Genomic DNA, 21,401 nt, shown 5'->3' on the forward strand with positions numbered 1-21,401 from the left:
AAGTCTTATTTTTCTGTCTTCCTAAGCTGCCTTGAGCTGGAAAAATGTTTCACTCTGACTTTTAATTGGCTTTCCTGATCAGAACTTGATTTGATGTATATTTTTTCAGGTTGTTCTGGAGGACGTGTATTGGGAAAGCTCTGTAAAATATTGCTTTTACTCTGCCACCTTAATTCTGCCAAAAATAATACATTTTAGTTAGATTTTGAATTTTAAATATATTTATATATGTGTGGGCAATACAAACATATATGCATACATATATACATAAATACAAAGAGAGTGTTATTAGATTTTAGGAGTCCATTAACTTGACAAGTGGAATGAATATATATACACACATATATGTGTATATATATATATATGTATACATACATACATATATACATATTTTTTTTCTCTCTTCTAAGCTACTTTGGACTGAAAAAATGTTTCACTCTGACTTTTAATTGGCTTTCCTGATCAGAACTTGATTTGATACATATTTTTTAAGTTGTTCTGGCGCTGTAGTATTAGGAAAGCTCTGTAAAACGGAAATATATATACATATATATGGAATAGAACAACGAATATAGATATTTATAGGTTTAAAAGGAAAAGAAATAAGAAATGGAATGCTAAAGATAAATTACTTTTAAAAATGAATGAGTGACCATTGTCCAGCTCATAATAAAATCGATATAATTAACAAGAAGACAACAATAAAACCAACAAGAAGGCAAAATAGCACCTACCGCTTGGCTAAAGACAACGTCCCTCCTGAGTGTCAGCATCAGGCACTGTGGCAAACTGCACGCAAGTTCCTGCAGCAGCACAAAAGTCAGTGATTGCTTTGCCCTGTTCACCACATCCCCCATGCAGTCCTTCAGGGTGAGGATCAGAGGGTACAGTTGCTCATACCAGTCCCCTAGAAAAACAGAAGAAAACAAAATAGGGCAATGGCACATAGGACAACTGGAGGAATGATCCTGGGCCCCGAGTTACCCAGAGAGATGGGGATATTTACCTGCCCTACAAAGGTTCAGGCTAGGAGTCAAATAAAGATTTTATTTCATGATGTGGAAGAGCAGAGAAGTTATCAAGTTTCTGGCAAAATTAAGGGAGTGAAATTTAATAAACAGTTAAAAGAAGGTTCTCTTTATGATGTGGACACTGGGGTTTTTAGCCTCCTTCATAATTAGAAATATAATGAATTATGTAACTGCTAACTCCTTTCCCACAATTGTAGATTTTATTTAGAAAAGAGAATTCTGTCTGGTGTCAGTTATTACAAATTCTGGAGGACTATGTGACATTCCACTTAATGTACTCAGAGATTAAACAGTAGGATGACAAATTAAATTTAATATGGATGAATGCATGCTAGAAAATGATTTATGCATGCAGGCAGGTCCTAAGATATATGATCAGGAGACAAAGGCATGGGTTTCATGATGGTTAACAGGAGGCAGGCCTTCATCCAGTGGTCTCTCCCCAGTTAGGGGCCAGAAAAAGCTAAGGAAAAAAATACTCAGGTATCATAGTCACGATCTCATCTTGCCCAGTTTCATTAACTCAAATTAAGTGGACTACAAGGGCCCAGATAAGGATAACTAAAATGGTTGAAGGGATTTACATCTAATTAAAGGCTGCAAATGAGTTCAAAATGTACTTCTATTAAATCCCTAGCTGTCTGACTATATAAATAAAAGATTTTAGGAACTTTTAGGAGCATTATAGAGTTTACTGAAGAATTCAGAATTACGGCAGTTATTCCCACAACACATACAAACTCACTGAAGAAAAACAACAATGGCAGAGAAGAGAGAGAAATTCACAGAACATAAGGGAAGGAAGTCAGATAACTCTTTAAAAATTCATGATTACACCAGAGGGGGCACAATCTTTGCCTATGCAGTTCATACCCCCTCTATGCTTTAATAGACTGTCTTCATGATGCTCAAGTATTCCGGCTAATCTGTGATTTCACTGATTTGGTTATTCCTAAATAGAGATGGAGACCATTACCCACGGCTACCTGTCCATCTAGTGCAATTCTTCTTCATATTCCTATACAAATTTACCACAAAGTTTCCCCTTGATGCCCTGGGAAGATAGGGTGTGGGAGAGAAAAGTAATTTCTCTCTTTCCCTTAACATAGTCATGTGATTAGTCTATCTTTTTCACTTACTCATATATTTCCCTGATGATATACTTTATTCAAACTTTTCTTGAGTTATTTACAATATATTGCAACTTGCTCATATCCACTATATATATCTCTCCATTGCCTTCAGTAGGATGCTCATTTTTAAATTTTTAGAGATTATAGTATTCTATGATTTATAGTCATACAGTGCCATTAATTAATTAGTTAGCTAATTTATTATATATTATTTTAATTATTAAATTATTTTTATTGTATTTAATTCTTAAATATTAATCCTAAATGGACTTTTGTTTCTATGAGAAGAGTTTGGGATGATTAAAAAAGTTTTGTAAGGTCCTCACGACCTGCTACTTAATTTGGGATGCAGTTCATTGTCCATTAGACAGCCTGCCCCATATATATAACCTCAAAATGTCTACTTAATTTCATATTATAATCTGGACAATTAATTTTATTAATTATTAACTTAATTAATTTTATTAATAATTAGCTGCTGTGGACAAAACTTGGGTGACCAGATCTCTGGTAGTAAAACTCCAAGATTAGCCAAACAACTAACAACTGCCTATACTGCCCCTTTTTAGTCCCATTCTCAAAGTCTTTTACAGGTTGGTAAGAAGGAAGTTGGAATTTATTTTTCTAGCATAGCTTTAAAGATGAACTTAGATGCACCAACAAGTCACCCCATAACCAACTAAAAGTTCAGTGAAGCAACCAGCAATAAAGAACTTTGAGCAATTCCACTTTACAAGAGTCTGACGGTATATATCTTGTATATAGATTGAGATTTGCATTTTGTCCCTTCCATCAGAAGCTGAACTTTTTGAGGGCATATCCTTGACAGTGCCTGACACATACTAGGAGCTTAATAAATGGTTTTTGGCTGAGTAAAATATAAATAATGGCTAAGTTTTATAAAGTGGGAGGTTATTTGTAATCTTTGCCTCTTCAATAACTTGTAAAGGCTTACATTGGGCTAAATCTTATTTTGTTAACTAATACTAATAATGGTCTTTTTTCCCACAATCCTAATATTTAGCACAGTAACATATAGTAGGAGTTTAATCAGTGCTTATTGACTGAGTAAAATATGGATGGTGGTCAGACTTTATAAATTGGGAGGTCATTTGTAATCTTTGCCTCCTTGATAATTTTTAAAGCTTATCTTGGATTAATCTTATTTTAATCAATACTAATAGAATTGTATAAATAAATAAATAAAAATAAAAAAGTATAGTCTTATTTATAGACCATGAGAATCATCAACACTCCCTCTTACGCTCTCCCTTTCCCTTTTTTTCTTTCTTCCTCTTTCTATCTTCCCCCCTTTTCTCAACATCTCACAGGTTTATACTCACTTCTCAAACCCAAAAAAGAACTCATTTAGAAGTTCCCTGTTAACATATGTTTGCTGAAGAACTTGGATATATCTACTAATTGATGTACGTATTAAAGATTCCTAAGTGACAGAGAATGCAAAACAACTTTGATTAGTGAAATGGGTTGAGAGAACTATTAGGACTAACTTCTTCATAGGAAACGTATTTATTGAATAAAAAATAAAGACTGTACAGTAGATGGCACTGGTTTATCAGGTTATAATGGGAGTACTGTTCACTGTCACTCATTCAATTCCGTTCAGTTTATGTATTAAGTGCTTTGTATTCAGCAATGGGCTACATACTAGGATAATCTTCCTACAACATAAATAGAATTTCTTCCTTCTGGTAAAGGACTATAAAGATGCAGGTTAAGTGGACTCTCATTTTGTTATCATTTCAATGAAATATATTAGATGTACAGTTTGGGAAAGTTCCTTCTTTTAAAAAATTTATTTAATATAGTTTCTAAGTTTAAGCCAGAAATATCTTTAGGACAGCAGTCAAATCAATGACATACTAATCTTAAGTTCCCTGCTAAGAATTCATTTATTTACTCATTCAAAATAAATTTTCCCCATATGAAATGAATGGGCCATAGTAGGTTGGGAGGGAGACAAGAATGGGGATACAAAAGTATATAAGACAAAGTCTCTGTCATTTAGAAGCCGCTTTCATCTTAGGAGTGGAGACTAGAGGAGAAGTGCATCTGAGTCTGGTTAATTTTAATTGATTTAACTCAATTTAATTAAATCTTAAACAATGAATACTTAATCATCAATAAAATGTTACCTTGATCTGTTATAACATATCACCTTTTATTATAAAACTTTCATATTTTAAAGTGGCAAAAAACCAAAATATTGATGATGAGCAATGAAAGAATTTACAAGTCTATTTACTAGACAGAATACTTAATATTCATTTGACAGTTACTAGTAGCAGCACTAAGTTTTGGTTCACAAAAAGAGTTTTAAAATATCATTAATTTTGTCGCTCAAAGTGATAAAACACAAAGTATGTTGCAAACTATAAAGTGATGTACCAATGGTAACAGTTGTTGTTAGGCATACAACATGTACATAATATGTATGAAAAGAGGAAGTCCTCAAAAAAGTGTTCCAGAAAAACTCGATAAGGAAGAATAAATTTAAATTTTTTTTAGTTTTTTTTTGGCACAAGTTATTTTCCATATACCTCTTCCCTTGGATAACAAAAAAAAAAAAAAAATAAGTCATTTAAGTGACCTCTTCTGAAAATATATGTACTGTTCTACTCCAGTAGACTCCAGTCCTTTATCAAGAGGAAGAAAGTGAATTTGATTATATGTTAAAGAAAATAGAACAGTTTTGCTGAGTTATTTGTGGAAAGTTTATTTGGATGTTATAGCATTAGAACTGAGTCTTGATAGAAGAGAAGGGTACTAAACGCTAGGGATGAGAACAAAACATATTCCAGATTTGTGACAATGTATAGTGTAAAATGTTAAACTGAGGAGATAGTTGGGGGTCTTTAAAAGCTTTTTAAGAGTTTTAAAGATAATTTTAAGATTGTTTGCATTTTATCCTGTAAGTGATAGTTAAAGATTTTGAGTAAGGGGAAAATATGATCAGCTCCATGAAAAGGTGAGAGATTGTGGGGTATGAGGGCCAGATTGGATGGGGAAAGAATAGAGAGAGAGAAAATTAAGAAAAAAAATTAAGCTTCAAAGTTTCAAGCAGAAAAATAATCAGGAAAGCAGTGGCAGCAAAAGCAACAGAAGAGCTGAGAAAGGAAGGTTGAGGAATATTATAGCTTCAATCTAGAACTCGTTGAATTTGAAAAGTGAACCATCTTTGGAGACAATACTACAAGTGAGATGTAGCTACAAGTAAATTTCACTAATGCATATATATGTGGAAAACAAAAGAAAAATTTGGGATACCTACAAATGCAAATTGAAATACCTACAGGATTTTTACTATCTTAATATTCAATCAATGTGCATCTTAGAATCAGAAATAAACACAAGTAGGTTAGGACAAACCAAAGGGAAGATAAATCAGTTTCTAAGTGATATTTTTGCTTCTAGTGACCACTCCAGTCATCTCACACAAGAAATGTCTGGGGACGTCTCTTTAAAGACATTTGAGAAAATAACCAGGACTCTGGTTATTCCCTTTTCCTCTTCCCTTTTGCTTCACTTCAAACTTGACTCTGTTGCCCTCTTAGGTTGATCCAGTAAAATCTATCTTTTGGCTAAGTGATGAAGACTTTTCAGTCAGCATTATCTGGTCTCTTAAAAAATCATGACCTTCACAATTTTGTTTTTTATGATTACAATTCATTCTCTCTAGTTTGTAATTAGAAAATGATAGTACCCAATGAGTCCAGCGTACCCAAATGCCTGCAATGTAACACCTACATAAATAATATATCAATCAGCTAATCCAGGAGGTTGGTAGAATACATACTCTACCCAGACTGTTTTGCAGTGACAGAGAAAAATATGAAAAGGATGTTTTATTGTCTACATAAAAACTTTCTCAAACTCCTTAACCCTGAGACCAATATAAAGAGGCTTTTCACAGGAAAACATAAAATGTATCTAGCTTAGTTGAGCTTTTCCTGAGCTTTAGTAATATATGCTGGAAGCTATCCAAGCTGAGACATTGTTTTCTACACATTTACTTGTTTCTGTAATATATTCAAGTGAAGACCTCTAAAGGATTCCGAGATGGGTAGCTTGGTATCCCCCTCACCTCTTTTACAGCAAAGTCTATTTCCTTTTAGGACATAAAACTCTTGGCTCTGTGGCTCACATTTCCCCAAGGGGAAAATAAAGAAATCAAGTATAGATTTTAGAAGAACTGGACGTTTTCTTTCCTAACACAATATACTTTTCTTCTAAGATGCTCAAAATAATTTATTTCTTTAAAATCATTAGCGTTGGACATCAGAAAAGTGTAGAAATACTTACATAAACTGATGCAAAGTGAAGTGAGTATGGCCAGGAGAGAATTGTCATATAACAGCAATTTGGTGCAAATGATCAACTACAGTAGACTTAGTTCTCAGAAATACACTGATCTAAGACAATTCCTAAAGATTCCTGATGGAAAATGTTATCCATACCCAGATAAAGAACTGTGGAGTCTGAATGCAAATGAAGCATACTCTTTTCACATTTTTATTCTTTTTTCTTTCTTGTGATTTTTCCCTTTAAAAAAATTCTTCTTTCACAACATGACTAATGTAAAAATATGTTTAACTTGATTGTACTTGTGTAACCTACATCAGATTATTTGCCATCTCAGATGAGAAATCAAAACTTAAAACTCCCAAATTAATGCTCTTCTCTAATTTCAGAATAACTGAAAAAAATAAACCAATGACATTGGCATGGTCTTACCAAAAACTGAATTTCTCTTAAACATAATGCATTGCACTAGTCATTTTCTTTTTTGTGGGGGTGAAGGTGGAGAGAAAAGCATGTGTGAAAAAAGAGCTAGCATTTGATAAAAAACTGGCATTTATATAGTTCATTAAGACAGTCAAAGTTCTTCACAAATATCTCATTTTATTCTGAAAAACAATCCTGGGATGTAGGTGCTGTTATTATTCCCATTTTACAGATGAAGAAACTGAGGCAGCAGGATTTAAATGAATAACCTGCTCAATTATAAAGTGTCTGGAGCGGGGTTGAATTCATGTTGTCTTATTGGAGATCAAGTGCTCTATATCCTGGGTCATGTACTCTTTGTTTAAAGACAAAATAGACACAGCTGTGATTTTCAGGAGCTTAAAATCTATTAGTGGAAAAAATGCTCATACTACTAGGACAAAAAGCAGAATATAATTATCAAAAGAGAGACATGAATTCAATTCAATTCAATAATTAATAAATATTTGCTAATTACTTTCTGTCTCTCAGGTACTATGCTAGATGCAAGGGATACAGAGATGAAGAAGTCCTTACTTTCTAAGGAGACAATATGTACCACATATAAACATATAATAAAAATAAATAAGTGAATACGGCAATTAAATGAATAAATACAAGGTAATCAAGTGGGAGGCACTAGCATTTGGTAGTGGAGAGGGAGTAGAAAGGCACTGAGATAAAAGCTTGCTTTGGGAAAAAACAACTTCGAGAGTCTAAGAACCAGAAAGCAGATGAAGTGCCTTTTAATTACGGAGGCTATAGCCAGTACAAAAGCCTAGAAATGAGAAGAGTGTTATACAGGGGAAGAGCAGCAGGAAATATTTACTAATCACTATGTTAAACACATTTATTTAGTGATTATTATTTCTTTAATACTCGTCTACTAAAAACAATAAAATCAGTCCCCCTCTAAAGGAATTGTATTCACTTATAAGATATGCAGATTTTAGCAAAATTCAGTAAAATCCCAACAGGGAAATGTGTTCCACAACAAAGGTGCAATTAGCAGTGCAAGCTGGAGAAATAGTCATTTGAGATGGAGATTGAAGATATAATGTTGCTTAAAAGGGTGTTGATATTGTACCTGGCAACAAGAAGATTATACGATGATCAATTCTGATGGACGTGGTTCTTTTCAAGAATGAGACGATCCAGGCTAATTCTAATGATCTTGTGATGAAGAGAGCCATCTATACCCAGAGAGAGACTGTGGGAACTCAGTGTGGATTACAACATAGTATTTTCACTCTTTTTATTGTTTGCTTTTTATTTTCATTCTCATGTTTCTTTGTGATTTGATATTTTCTGTGCAGCAAGATGATTGTAAAATATGTATGCATATATTGGATTTAACATATACTTTTGCCGTATTTAACATATATTGCATTACTTGCCACCTAGGGAAGAGGGTGGGGAAGAAGGTGGGGAAAACTGGAATACAAAATTTTGCAAGGATGAAAAATCATCCATTTTGAAAGTTAAAAAGCTTTAATAAAAAAAAAAGAGGTTGATAGTACAGGGGAAACAAGAAAGGTGTTGAAATGTTACAAATGGAGGTTGTATCAGTAAATTTCATAATCTATCCATATTTATGAGAAAAAAAAGAATCACATAGCAACAGAGTGTGTTTGTGGAATCTGTGGGGGACTGGCTAGAAGAGAACATACATGTAGGATAGTGGGATATGGATCCAGTTGAATGGATGATGCAGATTATTAAAAGTCACATTGAAAAATTATAACTTTATTTAGGATGTGATAGGGAAGCACCTTTGGTGTGTGTGTTTGTGTATATGTGTGTATCAATAGGTAAATAAACACACATATACATATACATTTATGTGTATTATTTTAGCTGAGAAGTAGCATGATCAGAGATATGCCTTAAATAAATATCTTATGGAACTGCCCCAATTTCAAAATCTCACACTCAGAAATTTTCCTCTCTGACCACATAATTTCTCATCTTTCTATTTCTTTCTTCACTCTTAAGTTCTCCTAAACTCATTTTTTCCTTTATTTTTATCTCTGGTTCTTTAATACTCCATGTATATACTATGTCCGCCAAAGCAGAGTATAAACACAGAAATTGAAAAGGGGAAGAATCTTTTTGGGGTAATTTCATAAAACCATAATAGATTAAAACATCACTAAGACTTTGGGGTCTATTTCCTTCAAGGATGAATCATATCACTAGTATGATACACCCTCCACCAAACTCAGGTGGCAACTGTTCTATGTCATAAGAAATAGCCTCAGGAGTTGCTGTGATTCAACCAACATTGATCATTTAATAATCAACTCATTGTTGATGAAAATAAAAATCTTATTTTGGTATGTCCTACTATATTAAAAAATGGAAGGTGATTTCTCTGCCACATTATCTCTCCTCCCTACAATATAACATTTTAGAATCCTTAGTTTACCTTCAATGTTCAACTTAAGGGATATATTCTTTTGGATTTTAATTGTGATACACACAGATGTCAAAATTCTCCTCCTCTACGCCCTCCCCCAAATACCTGCATTTACTGTGTCCATTTCCTATTTCCTTATCTGAGTATATATCAATCCACTCTTCTGCCCCCACTAGAATCTCATCTCCTTGGTGGTTTTAATTCTCTGTATCACCTGAATCTTTCATATAACAAATTCCTACTTACATTGAATGAGGGCATATATTAGATATTTAGAAGAAGGTCTTTCATTACATATTCAGTTAATAAAACTGAGACTAGAATATTTAAAAGCTGAAAAGAAAACACAACCAGAGAAGTAAACATGCAGCTTTCAAGCAATTAATTAGACTGGGGACATGTTCTAAGTCAAGTGCAGAATTTCTGGCACCTACAGGATGCATCTAAAATGGGCATCATTCCCAAATCATGACAAAAAAAAACACACACAGTGAGAAGAGCAAAGCATTCTTTTCTCATGTCCAATGAATTTGAATTGTTTAAATTTTGTCAATTTGAGAAACGAGTGATATAATACTTTCCATTCCTATTTAAGACAAAATTAATGAATTAATTTGCAAAGCCTATAACTTTCAAAAATTTTTCCTCAGTATTGCAAAATCAAACATCTTCAACTTTGTCTGCTACTATAGTTGCTGTTAGAAATGACAGAGCGCTAACCTCTGAGTCTCAAAGATTTGGGTATAAGTGTTATCTCTTGTACAGAATAACTACAAGATATGGAAAACTTCAATTTTTGCCTAATATGTTCTAAGCCTCTATCTAAAATTAATTTACAGTTTAATTTTCAAATATGCTTTTGGAAAAGAACCAAAGAATTCCCCACATCAATAAAATCAAAAGCCTGGGACAAATAAAAATTGCTAGAGTGCAGGACATAGAGTTGTGTGGTTTTTTTGTTTGTTTGTTTGTTTTTTATAAAAGCTAATTTCTGTACTTTTCAGAATGTTTCCTAGTGAAAAAAGTCATATCAAATTAACTACAAGTGAGGAACTTTGGGATATACCTAGATTCCTTGATTCTTGCAAGCAATCATTTAAATATCTGTCCAGAGCAACTCCTAATAGGAGATGGTAATAAGGAATGTTCATATGATAACATTGGATAACTAATGTATTATAAAAGCTGAATTAATTGTCTCCTTTTTAATGCACATTTAAGATATTCATCTTTCAAGCTTTATCATGTTATTTAGTGAATGATGCAGGAACTAAAGAAATTTTAGAATACAATAACATCCTGTCCCACTTATAAAAATGATAAAAAAAAAATTAAGTATAAATCAAAGTTCTGTTTTTAAAGCCTATTTTCCAAGTGATTTAAATATTAAACTGGAAAGTTTATTGAAAGGGAAGGGAACTATTCCCCAAGACAAAATAAAAAGCACATTTAAGAATGTATCAAATTGCTTATATGTAATATCCGAATTTGCCTAAAATGTTGAAGCTTAGGGAAGAAAATGACTAGTTCACCTAGTCAACTGGTAGCTGAGTAAGGACTAGAATCAAGGTTTCCTGCCTCCTCCTAAAGGGGAAAGGATTTTAGTTTTCTGATAAATCAAGAATGATATTTGTAAAAAAGACACAAAATTGTAGAAATTGAACTCCTTTGGGAGCAGATGATTATGATATTTATGATTAGCACTACTCATTTTTATTAAACACATCAAAGTTTGCAAAGTACTTTACATATATTATTTCATTTGTTCTTCATGGTCACTATTTGAGACATGTTCTTATCATGTTCATTTTTTAGACTAGGGAACTGATGTCTAGAGAGGTTCAATTAATACCAGGGTCACACAGTATATAATTGAGGCAGGATTTCAATTCAGAACTTCATGACTTTAGATCTAGCTATTTCAGCACAGAATAGGGGACAAAACTTTTTTTTCTATACCTTCGATTTTAATTGTGGGTAGAAATTTCATAATAGAAGCTCCCTTCAGTGATGATAATTGGCAATATTCTACCTTAGTCACAGAGAATTACTTGGGACATTTATTTGCCTTTGCTTCCATGGCTAATATTAGACAGAAGCAAGGCTTTCTGATTTGATGATCACCCTCTATCCACCACAGTACTTTCAGTATTTTTTCAGTGCTGTCCAACTCTTCATAACTCCACATTTGAGATTTTCTTGGCAAAAATGCTAGAGTGATTTGCCATTTCCTTTTCTAGCTCATTTTACAGATGAGGAAACTAAGGCAAACAGGGTTAAGTGACTTGTGCAGGGTCACACAGTAAGTATCTGAGGCCAGATTTGAACCCAGCTTGATGAGTCTTCCTATTCCAAGCCCAGCACTCTGTCCATTTGCACCAACTAGCTGCTGTAATAGCATACTGTCTCTCAATATCTACTAGTGCAGGCTTGGAAATATCTGTATACTCGGAAATACCTTCATACTTCCCTTTCAATGAGACATACAGTATCATTGCTTTATGTTTCATATAATTGAGCTGATGCATTTTTTATTGTAATAAGTTTATTATTTAATACAAATTGCTTTATGAATCATGTTGGGAGATAAAAATCAAAGCAAAAAGTAAAAACCATGTGAGAGATTAAAAAACTGAAAAAAAGAAACGGATATACAATGTGTTGATTTTCACTCTCAATCTTTTTCTGGAGGCAGATGGAATTTTCTGTCAGAAGTCTATTAGGATTGCTCTGGATCACTGAACAACTGAGAAGTACCAAGTCTCTCATAGTTGATCATTGCACATTCCTGCTGTTATTGTGTACAATGTATTCCTGGTTCTGCTTGTTTTGTTCAGCCTTGGTTCATGTAAATCTGTCCAGGCCTTTCTAATATCAGCTTGTTCATCATTTTATATAAAATTTTATGTTTTATAATATATATTTTATAAAATTTTATAATTTATAATTTTTTAAAAAATTTATAAAATTATTTATATAAAATGTTTATAAAATATTAATATTCCATTACCTTCATGTACCACAGCTTGTTAAGCTGATATATTTTCTACAATCAAAGGAGTAGAAGGTATACTCTAATCCTTGCTAGATAAATAGGAAGTTAAAGACAATTTCTAACTTTTAAAAAAAAAATTTTTTTTAATTTCCCCTTGGGTTTTAAATCTTAACCTCATCTTATTTTCATCTCAACCTCAATATGTACAAAACTCAAGCTTTCTTATTTAAATAAATCAAGCCATTGTTACCGCCAAAATCTCTACTCATGTCTAGGGCAATGTCATTATTGAATTAGAGTGGAAAGTTCACAGTGGTTTTTGAGTCTTGTTCTGTTTATCAGGTGGGGTGTATGGTTGCTCAAGGAGGACTATCACCTCTGCTGGGAGGATTTATCAAGCAATTATTTTTAGGTTTGCTCATCCATCTTTGGTGTCCACTTGTCATTCAACTGTCACCTGTGGCTCCAAGAAGTTCCAGAATAAGCAATGGCCACATCCTGATAAATTGTCCTGGGGGTAAATGGTCTTGGCAGATGGGTTAAACCAAGTTGGGGGTGACCAACAGGTCATAAATAATTGAGTGAGTTAGAGCACATGTGTCTTCCCCAAGCATATGAAGACTTGCCAGGTAGAAAAAGTAGATGAGAACAATTTCTTCCAATGGTCATGAAAGCAGCTGAAGCAGGTTCTGTGGGACAGTCAGATATCAGAGACAACATGGCCTTCCATTGCTCCATAGTGGTCCATAATGGACCATCAGGTGTTGTCATTTTATCTTCCCATTGGATTTTAATGACTCTGGAAGAGAGTTCTAGGCCAGTGACTTTGTGCAATTCTGCCTCACTTAAATCCAGTTTATGCATGTACAAGACAGTTCCCTGTGATGATATTTATCTTCTTTGAAAATGAAGGACAAACAACAATATGTTTATCATGTAATCAAGTCCAGTTAATATATTTTATTTTTGTATAACTATTTCTTGGATTAAATTCAAACCAAAAACATTTATTAAGGACTTATTATATGTAAAGAGGCAATATGGTAAAGTGGATGGAAGTTGACCTGGGATTTAAATTAACATTTTTTAATCAAAAGTAACTGAATTTAATTTATTCCTCAATTTCTCAATAAAGCCATAAGTATCAAATAAGTTGTCACTACAAACTCCACTCCATCCCCAGTCTTTCAACATACTGATGCAATCACAGATCCTGAGGAAACACACACACACACACACACACACACACACACACACACACACACAGAAGTATATATTTAGTATAAGGTAAGAGAAAAAAAGTTTTGAATAAATTGGACCAAAAATACAGAGAGAATACCTGCAAAGGTACTAAATTACACTGGAGTTCTTTAAGTAAAAGATAGATGATCACTTGACAGCAACATTATAGAGGAGATTTCTCTTCTGGTACAAGTTAGGCTAAATGATGTCTGATGTATCTTGCAAATCTAATATTCTATTATTCCATGAAATATAGCCCATTTAGAAAAGTCCACTTCAAATACAACATCTTGTATGAATCCTTTTCAAATCATGAGGTTACCTTCTTGCTCAACTCACATTTTTTTTAACTTGATAGTTTTATACTGTTTCTGAATAATTCTACATGTCAGTCTCATCTTCTTCAATAAAATGTAAGTTCCTTGAAGGTAAGGATCACAACATGCCCTGCTTTTGAATATGCACAGTGCTGAGAAAATAGTGGGTGGTTAAACAATATTTTTAATTGGAATTAATTGAAAGCCAAAGGCAGGGTTTAGAAGATCCAAATGACAAAAACTAGAAAGTTATTTCATTAGCTATACTGTGAACAGTAGGAAAAACATCATTTCTCTTGGTTATATTTCTTTTATTTTAAGAATTAATTTGTGAATTGAACAAGAGATGTATTGTTAATACTTTGGATTTGATATATGAAATATGCAGATCAAAAGGCCCACATGTTCCAAAAAAGGTTTTTTAATATAAAAACTTATTGGAAGAGTACAGAAACCACTAAAAGTTATCTCAGAATCAATTTCCCCACTAGCTTGTTTTATATGACATGAGTCAGAGAAGAAATTGAGGGTATTTTCATTCCTAGGAAGAGAGCAAAGCTATGATGTTCTATACAAAAGAATAGGATAATCAAATTCCACTCCAGATTCTGAGTAGCAAGAGTCATTTGTTTAAATGTACTAGGGAGCAGATGAAAATGGACTTTTTTTTTCTGAGGGCAAATAATTCGATATGACCCTCACAAAATGCTTCTCTTGGTGCCCAATGTCCTCTCCAAATTATTCTCACAAATCTACTCACACAAGGAAAGAGCAAATACAAACTCTAATCTTTGAATTTACTACACAATCTTTAGTTTATGAAATATTCAGTAACCAAAATAAGCTAACATTTTATTTTTGTCTTATTGGTTACAAGCAATTTTGCAACTTAGAAGTCTTTTTACCCCTAGGTAGGATGAATGGAATAAATTTAAGTATTATAAATTTCTAGTTGAATCTGACATGAATGTCTTGATAAGATTGATTAAACAATGTTAATACTCCGGAAACATATAACCATAAATAAAAATGGAGTTATTCACTTCATTTATGCAAAAAATAGGAGTACAGTTAAAGCCAAATAATGCCAAAATATTCAAATGGGAAATTGAAAAAAATCACTCCATCTTCCACATAGTTTATTTGCCCTCATTTCCTATAGAAAGCTTTTCACAATACTTCTAACTATTAATACCTTGCCATAATCCTTATATGTATATCTTTTCCCAGCAGAATGTTTTGTTCTTGAGAACAGGGAATATTTTGGGAAGGAGTTATTTTTTCTTCATATTGCCAATATATTACATAGGGCCCATAACATATTAAGGGCTTATTTTTTAAAAAATCAGATTAGATTTTGCCAAACACCTTTGTATCCAAATCCAAATGACTGACTGACTAAAGGATTTTACTTTTCAATTGTATTGTACTCTTGGACTCAATTCACTTTCTGACCTAAGAAACAAGGGTAGTCCTTGGATAAATATCAAATTTCCTCATACTTCCTGGCTATTATACTTTGGATTAGAAGTTTTCTAAAGAGAAAACTACAATAGTTGTCAAATCCTATTTTCCTTATCCCTTGTCAAAAGAATAACTCTTCAAAATTCATAACTGGACAGAGTGGGGAAAAGGTTTACAAATCAACCTCAAGTCCCTTGCCATATTGTCAAGGTACATTTTCTTTTTGATTCAGAGAAATGCATGGCACTGAATTCAATGGAAAATAAAATTAATCCTACTTATATGCTATAAAAACCTAAAACTATTTCCATTGGGAAATAGAGGAAACACAGTGTGAATAGATGGGTTTGAAAAGCAGAAAGCATTTTGGTACCAATTTGTGATTCAGTTGCATGTTTTGAAAAGGGAAGGTGAAACCATCTTCAGGAAAAACAAGGAAACTAGTGTTTTTCCATGATTTAAAAATTCATGCCTGAAAACTACCAAGAAAAAGAGAAATCCAGTAGATGAAAATAACAAATTGAAATGACAAACTGAAAATCATAAATATCTAAATTTATTAGTGCCCATTTTTACCATGGAGCAAGAGGATGAATAAATATTAGAATGAGGTGAGACATCTGTTCCTCCTAATTTTTCTTTCAAAAGCTCAAGACATGGATTTAATATTAAGACTTGGCTTTGATGTAAGACAGAGGAATATGTTTCTCCTCCTTAGCCCCTCCATTATCAAATTTGGTTGCTAGCACTGATTAATGATATAAGTACCAAACTCCATTAAACTTTGTATTATATATTACATAGAGACATAGCTTTAAAGTTTTATTCTTCATCACTGTTCTCAAACATCAACATGTTTCCTGGCTAGTGTTGCTATTATTCTCACTAACTTATAATAACCATATATGCTGATGGTTCTTTTACTGCATAAATAACTGAGAATAAACTCATCTATAGAAGTATTTAGTTTTTATTTAGTATTATTCTCTACCATGTTTCACACACACATCTTTCCTTTGCCACCTGTTGTAGATCCATTTGAAGGGACTTGTCATAATTTTGTCCTAAGATGCTATTGTTTAAAGAAAATTCTTCCTTTTAACAGTAATTTTTTTTTAGGAAGTGTTTAAAGTCGATTAAACAATGTCAGATGTTGAAAAAAAGTGAACCCACTTTTATTCTTTCAAGAATTATTTCTATGTACCACAGGGGAAAAAATGAGCATTGGCAGCAGTTCTGAGAACACAAGCAAGATGCAATTTGATAAATAGCTTTCCATAATCTAAAGTCAGGACTGTGCAAAAGCATGCTATCAGCACTTTCATCAAAGACACTAATGACTTGTTTTCTATCTCATTTTATCATGGCCTTTTCATTTTATTTACTCAGTCAATGGAGTGCCGGTGGGGAGGAGGGGAAGTTTCTTACCTCTTTGGTGAGTTGTGGTGGGATCTGCTGGCGGAGGATTTGGTTCACCTTCTTTGGCGGTACTGTCGCTGCAGTCATTGGGAGCGCTCTCACTGCTGCCACCGCCGCCGCTGCCACTGATACCCCCATCTTTTTCAAGTAATCGATCCACCATGGCAATGATGCAGTTGAGGCTCTTTCCCACATTGGCCCACACCCTATCCTGAAAAGAGCATCAGCATCACTACACATTATCATTGTAAGAATTGAAAAAATATTCAATGTACTCATTCTAAATAAATATGATATATTAACCTTCAGGTCCTTTATCAATACTTGTTATTAGTTGTTGTTATATATGTATACATATACATAAATACTTATTATTACATATATATATATATATATGTACAGGTCCTATATAAATACTTGTCATTACTCTTAGACTTCAGAGAAAAAACCAAAATATTTTTATTTTAAATTTATTATCTTTCAATGTGCAGTTCTTTCAACAATCTCAAGATACTATTGGCTCAGGCTGTGAGTGTCACTATTCTAGCGATACAATATAGCTGTATATCAAGGCACTATAATTTCAGAAGAACAGAAATAGGAGATATCCCAAGATCAGTGAAGATTAATGGTGGGTAGGCTGCAGCATATTACCAAGGGTGACTTGTGTGAGAGTAATGGCGCAAAAGTTATAATCAAGGATGATTAGAAAAGGAAGTGGGCTGTTCAGATATAAAATGCGAGGAATAACAAATGGACAGCCGGGGGGCTGCACTGGTAGCAGTGAACTATTAAAAAAAAAAAACTAAACCAAACCAAACCAGGGTAAGTACTTCAGCTTATTGGGAAGATTTCTTCCTTTATGGAAAGAAAAGGAGAACTCTGCAGGATGAGAAGGGGTGGGTAGATTAAAATTAGCACTGGTGGACAGAGTAATTGATGATGCACATATCAAAGCATGTCTCAATCATGTGATGTATTACTTTTTCCTCTGGAGTAAAAAAGTGATGAGATACTAGAGATTTTTCATCTTTATAATCCATTAAAGATTACATAGAGTTATAAAGCAAAAGTACTGAAAAATTTTACTTTTTTCTTCAGCCAGAAATCTCTAGCTAGAGTTGACTTAGTTTTATGGGGCACCTGGTTTAGCCAGGTAAAAGTCATCTGGTTTTTCACTACTACGAACTTTCCTCTCTAAACTAGAGTTTACCCCAATAGCAGCATGCCGTTTTAAGTTTTGAAGAATATTTGTTTCATAATGATCCTATTATGTAGGAAACTCAAGTATGATTCTCATTTTACAGATGAGGAAACTGAGGCTCAGTAGGGTTGAGTTAAATTGCACAGCCTAGATTTGAATTCTGGTCTAACTGAAGATCCAGTATTTTTCCCACTGGAGATTGCCTCATTCCAATCTTTCCCACAGAGAAGAACATAGGGACATTTCACTTCTCTCTTGCTCCCCAGAAAATATAGAAGTTGAATCTGATCCTATAGGAAAATTCAGGATTTTCTTTAATTTTCTCGATTTCTCCTTTTTTCTTCTTGAAAAAAAAATCAATTTTTAAATCCTTAAAGAAATTGGGTCCAATTATTTGATCTAGAGAGATTGGTTTTTTTTTATTCATTAGCTGTCCTAAAATCAAATCCCCCACGTGTAAAGCACCATTCTCTGTTCTCTTGTCACCTCCAAAACCTGCTCTGCTCTAATCTGACTTTCAACATTTGAGCAAATTACATCACCTTTCTCTCTTTCTTCTCTGGCTGTTTCTAGATGGAAACCTGGTTCCTTGGGCAAGAAATGGCCTTTTTTGTCTGGTCTCCAAAGGCTTTCCCCTGTGGGCTTCAAGACAGAAGCCATCCTCTTATATTCTTCAAAATCTAGATGATCTTGTTCTCAGAATCACTTTCTCTTTGACCCATGTACCTGGTCCTTATCAGTTTCCATGGGGTAAACTTCCTATATCACTCATATCTGATTTCAGTTGTGAAATTATACCCTGCATTTATTGTCCTTTGCTGACAAAGGAGTTCCCTTTTTCTCTAAAGGCCATATGCCAGTGTACTCCAAAGCTTAGAGTCCATGATCTCCTACTCTGTCTGGAAAGTTTCCTATTGAGGTGATTTCTCCCTCTTATTTTCTCAGTCTATGATTATTCTTCAGCAGAAATGATGAACAAAGAACATTTGGTTTTGATACATGTTTGTTCTCACTACCTCCCTGACCTCAGATTACTGATCAATAGCTTCTGTTCCCTTCCTCCAGGTATCAGGTTTCACAATTAGACAATTATCTAAACATATAACAAAAAACAATAGAACAATTTTGTTGCCACAGTAAAAGTAGGACTTAGGCCAAATGTTTTAGGGGAAAAAATATTGGATTTACAATTAAAGACATAGGTTAGAATTCTGGCTTTTACTTAATACCTGTGTATACTGGAACCATTCACTGACTGCATCTGAACCTTAGTAGCTTCATCTGTTAAAGGAGAGAGCTGGGCTCTCTGTCTCAATTCTGATCTCCAACTTTAAAATATTATATATAAAAACTATTTATTTCAACATAGTGTAGTTATCATCCTAAAATAATTTATCTGTTAATTAGGAAGATCAGTCTAACAATGAATTAATTCAGAGACTAGTAATGTCAAGGAAATATGGAAGATGGACCACCCCAACTATTGGTAATAGATGAAAAGACTTCAGTATTTGTAGATAGAGAACTTGGGAAGAATGTTGGGTTCAAATATTAGCTCTGCAACTAACTACCTTGCAAATCACTTAAATAACCTGTGCCTTGGTTCATATGTAAAATGAAACATTCAGATTCAATGACTTCTAAAGTCCCTTCTAGTTGCATATCTATGATCCTAACATAACTGTAATTTTAGGCAAGTCATTAAACATGCTTAGGTCTTGATTTCTTCATAAGTAAGAGGCTGGATTAAGTGATCTTCAAGGTCTCTTGCAGGTGACCAAAAATTGAAATTTACCTTTCAATACTTCTAATTCTATATTAATATAACATCTCATAAATGGATTCCCTTTTGCCCTCTATTTAGCTCTTGGTAGTGTTTAATTGGTTCCTGATCCTCATCCTTCAGCTTTAAGGATACACTGGATTTAGGAAAGAAAAATAAGCTCAGGTACAGTGCTGAGGGCACTGAACCTCATCACATATTTATATTAGGCTTTGTCTCAGAAATGAATCAAAGACCATCAAAGCTGTCATGAAACAGGGAGAACAATAATTGCATGATTTACTCCACAGATTGGCTTCAAAAAAACAAGTGTTGAAACTTGAATTTCTACAATACAAGTGAGCTACATTATTCTTAAATTTATATGATGCCCTGTCAGATCATAAATCAGGCTCTTGGTTAAATTAGGTGCTTTTGTAGATAATTATTTCAAGCATCAAGAAAATTGGATGTGATAAAATCTTCCATTCAAAAAGAACTGAGTTTAACATGTCTTTAAAAATGTACCACTTCAAACTCCTAATTTAGATATATGTTAACTCTGCTTGCTAATGTATACCTTTTGGGGACCAAATGATTAATTTTTCTGAATGGGAAATTTTTAGGATTTAAAAACTTTCCACTGTTATATGATTCCTCATCTGTAACTTATGGGCGTTAAGTGTAGTTGGATAAGGAATTTGTCCATGGAGAAAACATCATCATGTATCTGAAGAAGGACTTGAATCCATGTCTTCTTGGTTCAAAGGTCAACTTCTAAATCCTTTTCCATTATACTTCTTATTTCTGTACAGTTAGAACTGAAATGAACTTGAGGGGTTAGCTGATCCAATGCCCATCTTGTACAAATAAAATGAGGACCTCTGTTGACTTGCCTACATCAACCCTGACAGAACCATAATTTGAAAGAAAATTTTCTGAATTCCAAATCTAGTAGCTTTATTTTCCATGTACTATACTGAAACTGGTTTGAGAGACAAGAAAATAATTTTTAATTAAAATATATTAATTCAATTTAATCAGCAAGTAGACATTTTGAAAATAACCATTTGCTTTGATTTAATTGAGCTGCCAATCTCCCCAGTTTGGCTGTGAAGGTATAGTCTTAAAGCCCTAGAGAACCTAGAAACCCAACATTTAGTAGACGTTTAAATTGATGTCAAGCTTGCATTCTACAAGAGCTGTCAGTACTGTTCTGGTACAAGGCTTCAGTATGCTGTTAGTCACAAATAATTATATTTCTTACTTAGACACAACTTTTATCCTAAAAGAAATGACAGCAATTGCTTTCCCTGGCAAATCCATATAACCCATGCTATTTAGGACTTATACTATCCAGAACTAAGTCCAGTTTCTTGTCTGATGAAGTGAGAAAGCAATCTTGTACCCAGCAAGGAGTAAGGAGAGCAAATGAGCATATCTACTCCAGTTGCAAATGCAAAAGGGAATTATGTAAACCCAGTGTTCTATCATTAGTCATAATGGGAATTCAGTGTCTTGAGGCCATAGCACAACCCGCTTAATCACTTCTACCCTGAATATGCCTGAGTAAGTAGCATCAAGTGATTCTTTAAATTGTTAAATTGAGAGATGAAGCAATTATCTAGAT

The 21,401-nt window shown here is 33.5% G+C and overlaps 1 protein-coding gene across 3 annotated transcripts in view; it reads right to left on the reverse strand.

The window, feature by feature from the left end:
- The window catches only part of INPP4B (inositol polyphosphate-4-phosphatase type II B), a 767,278-nt gene that overhangs the window by 112,723 nt on the left and 633,154 nt on the right, over positions 1-21,401 (reverse strand). For all 3 annotated transcript variants that reach the window (XM_031943193.1, XM_031943195.1, XM_031943194.1), the window contains 2 exons: positions 16,815-17,016; positions 735-907 (listed from right to left, as the gene is read on the reverse strand). In XM_031943193.1, the coding sequence (XP_031799053.1) occupies positions 735-907; positions 16,815-17,016 (375 nt within the window). The remainder of the gene's footprint in view (positions 1-734; positions 908-16,814; positions 17,017-21,401) is intronic.

This window comes from Sarcophilus harrisii, chromosome 6, assembly GCF_902635505.1.
Source record: "Sarcophilus harrisii chromosome 6, mSarHar1.11, whole genome shotgun sequence".
Classification (NCBI taxonomy): Eukaryota; Metazoa; Chordata; class Mammalia; order Dasyuromorphia; family Dasyuridae; genus Sarcophilus; species Sarcophilus harrisii.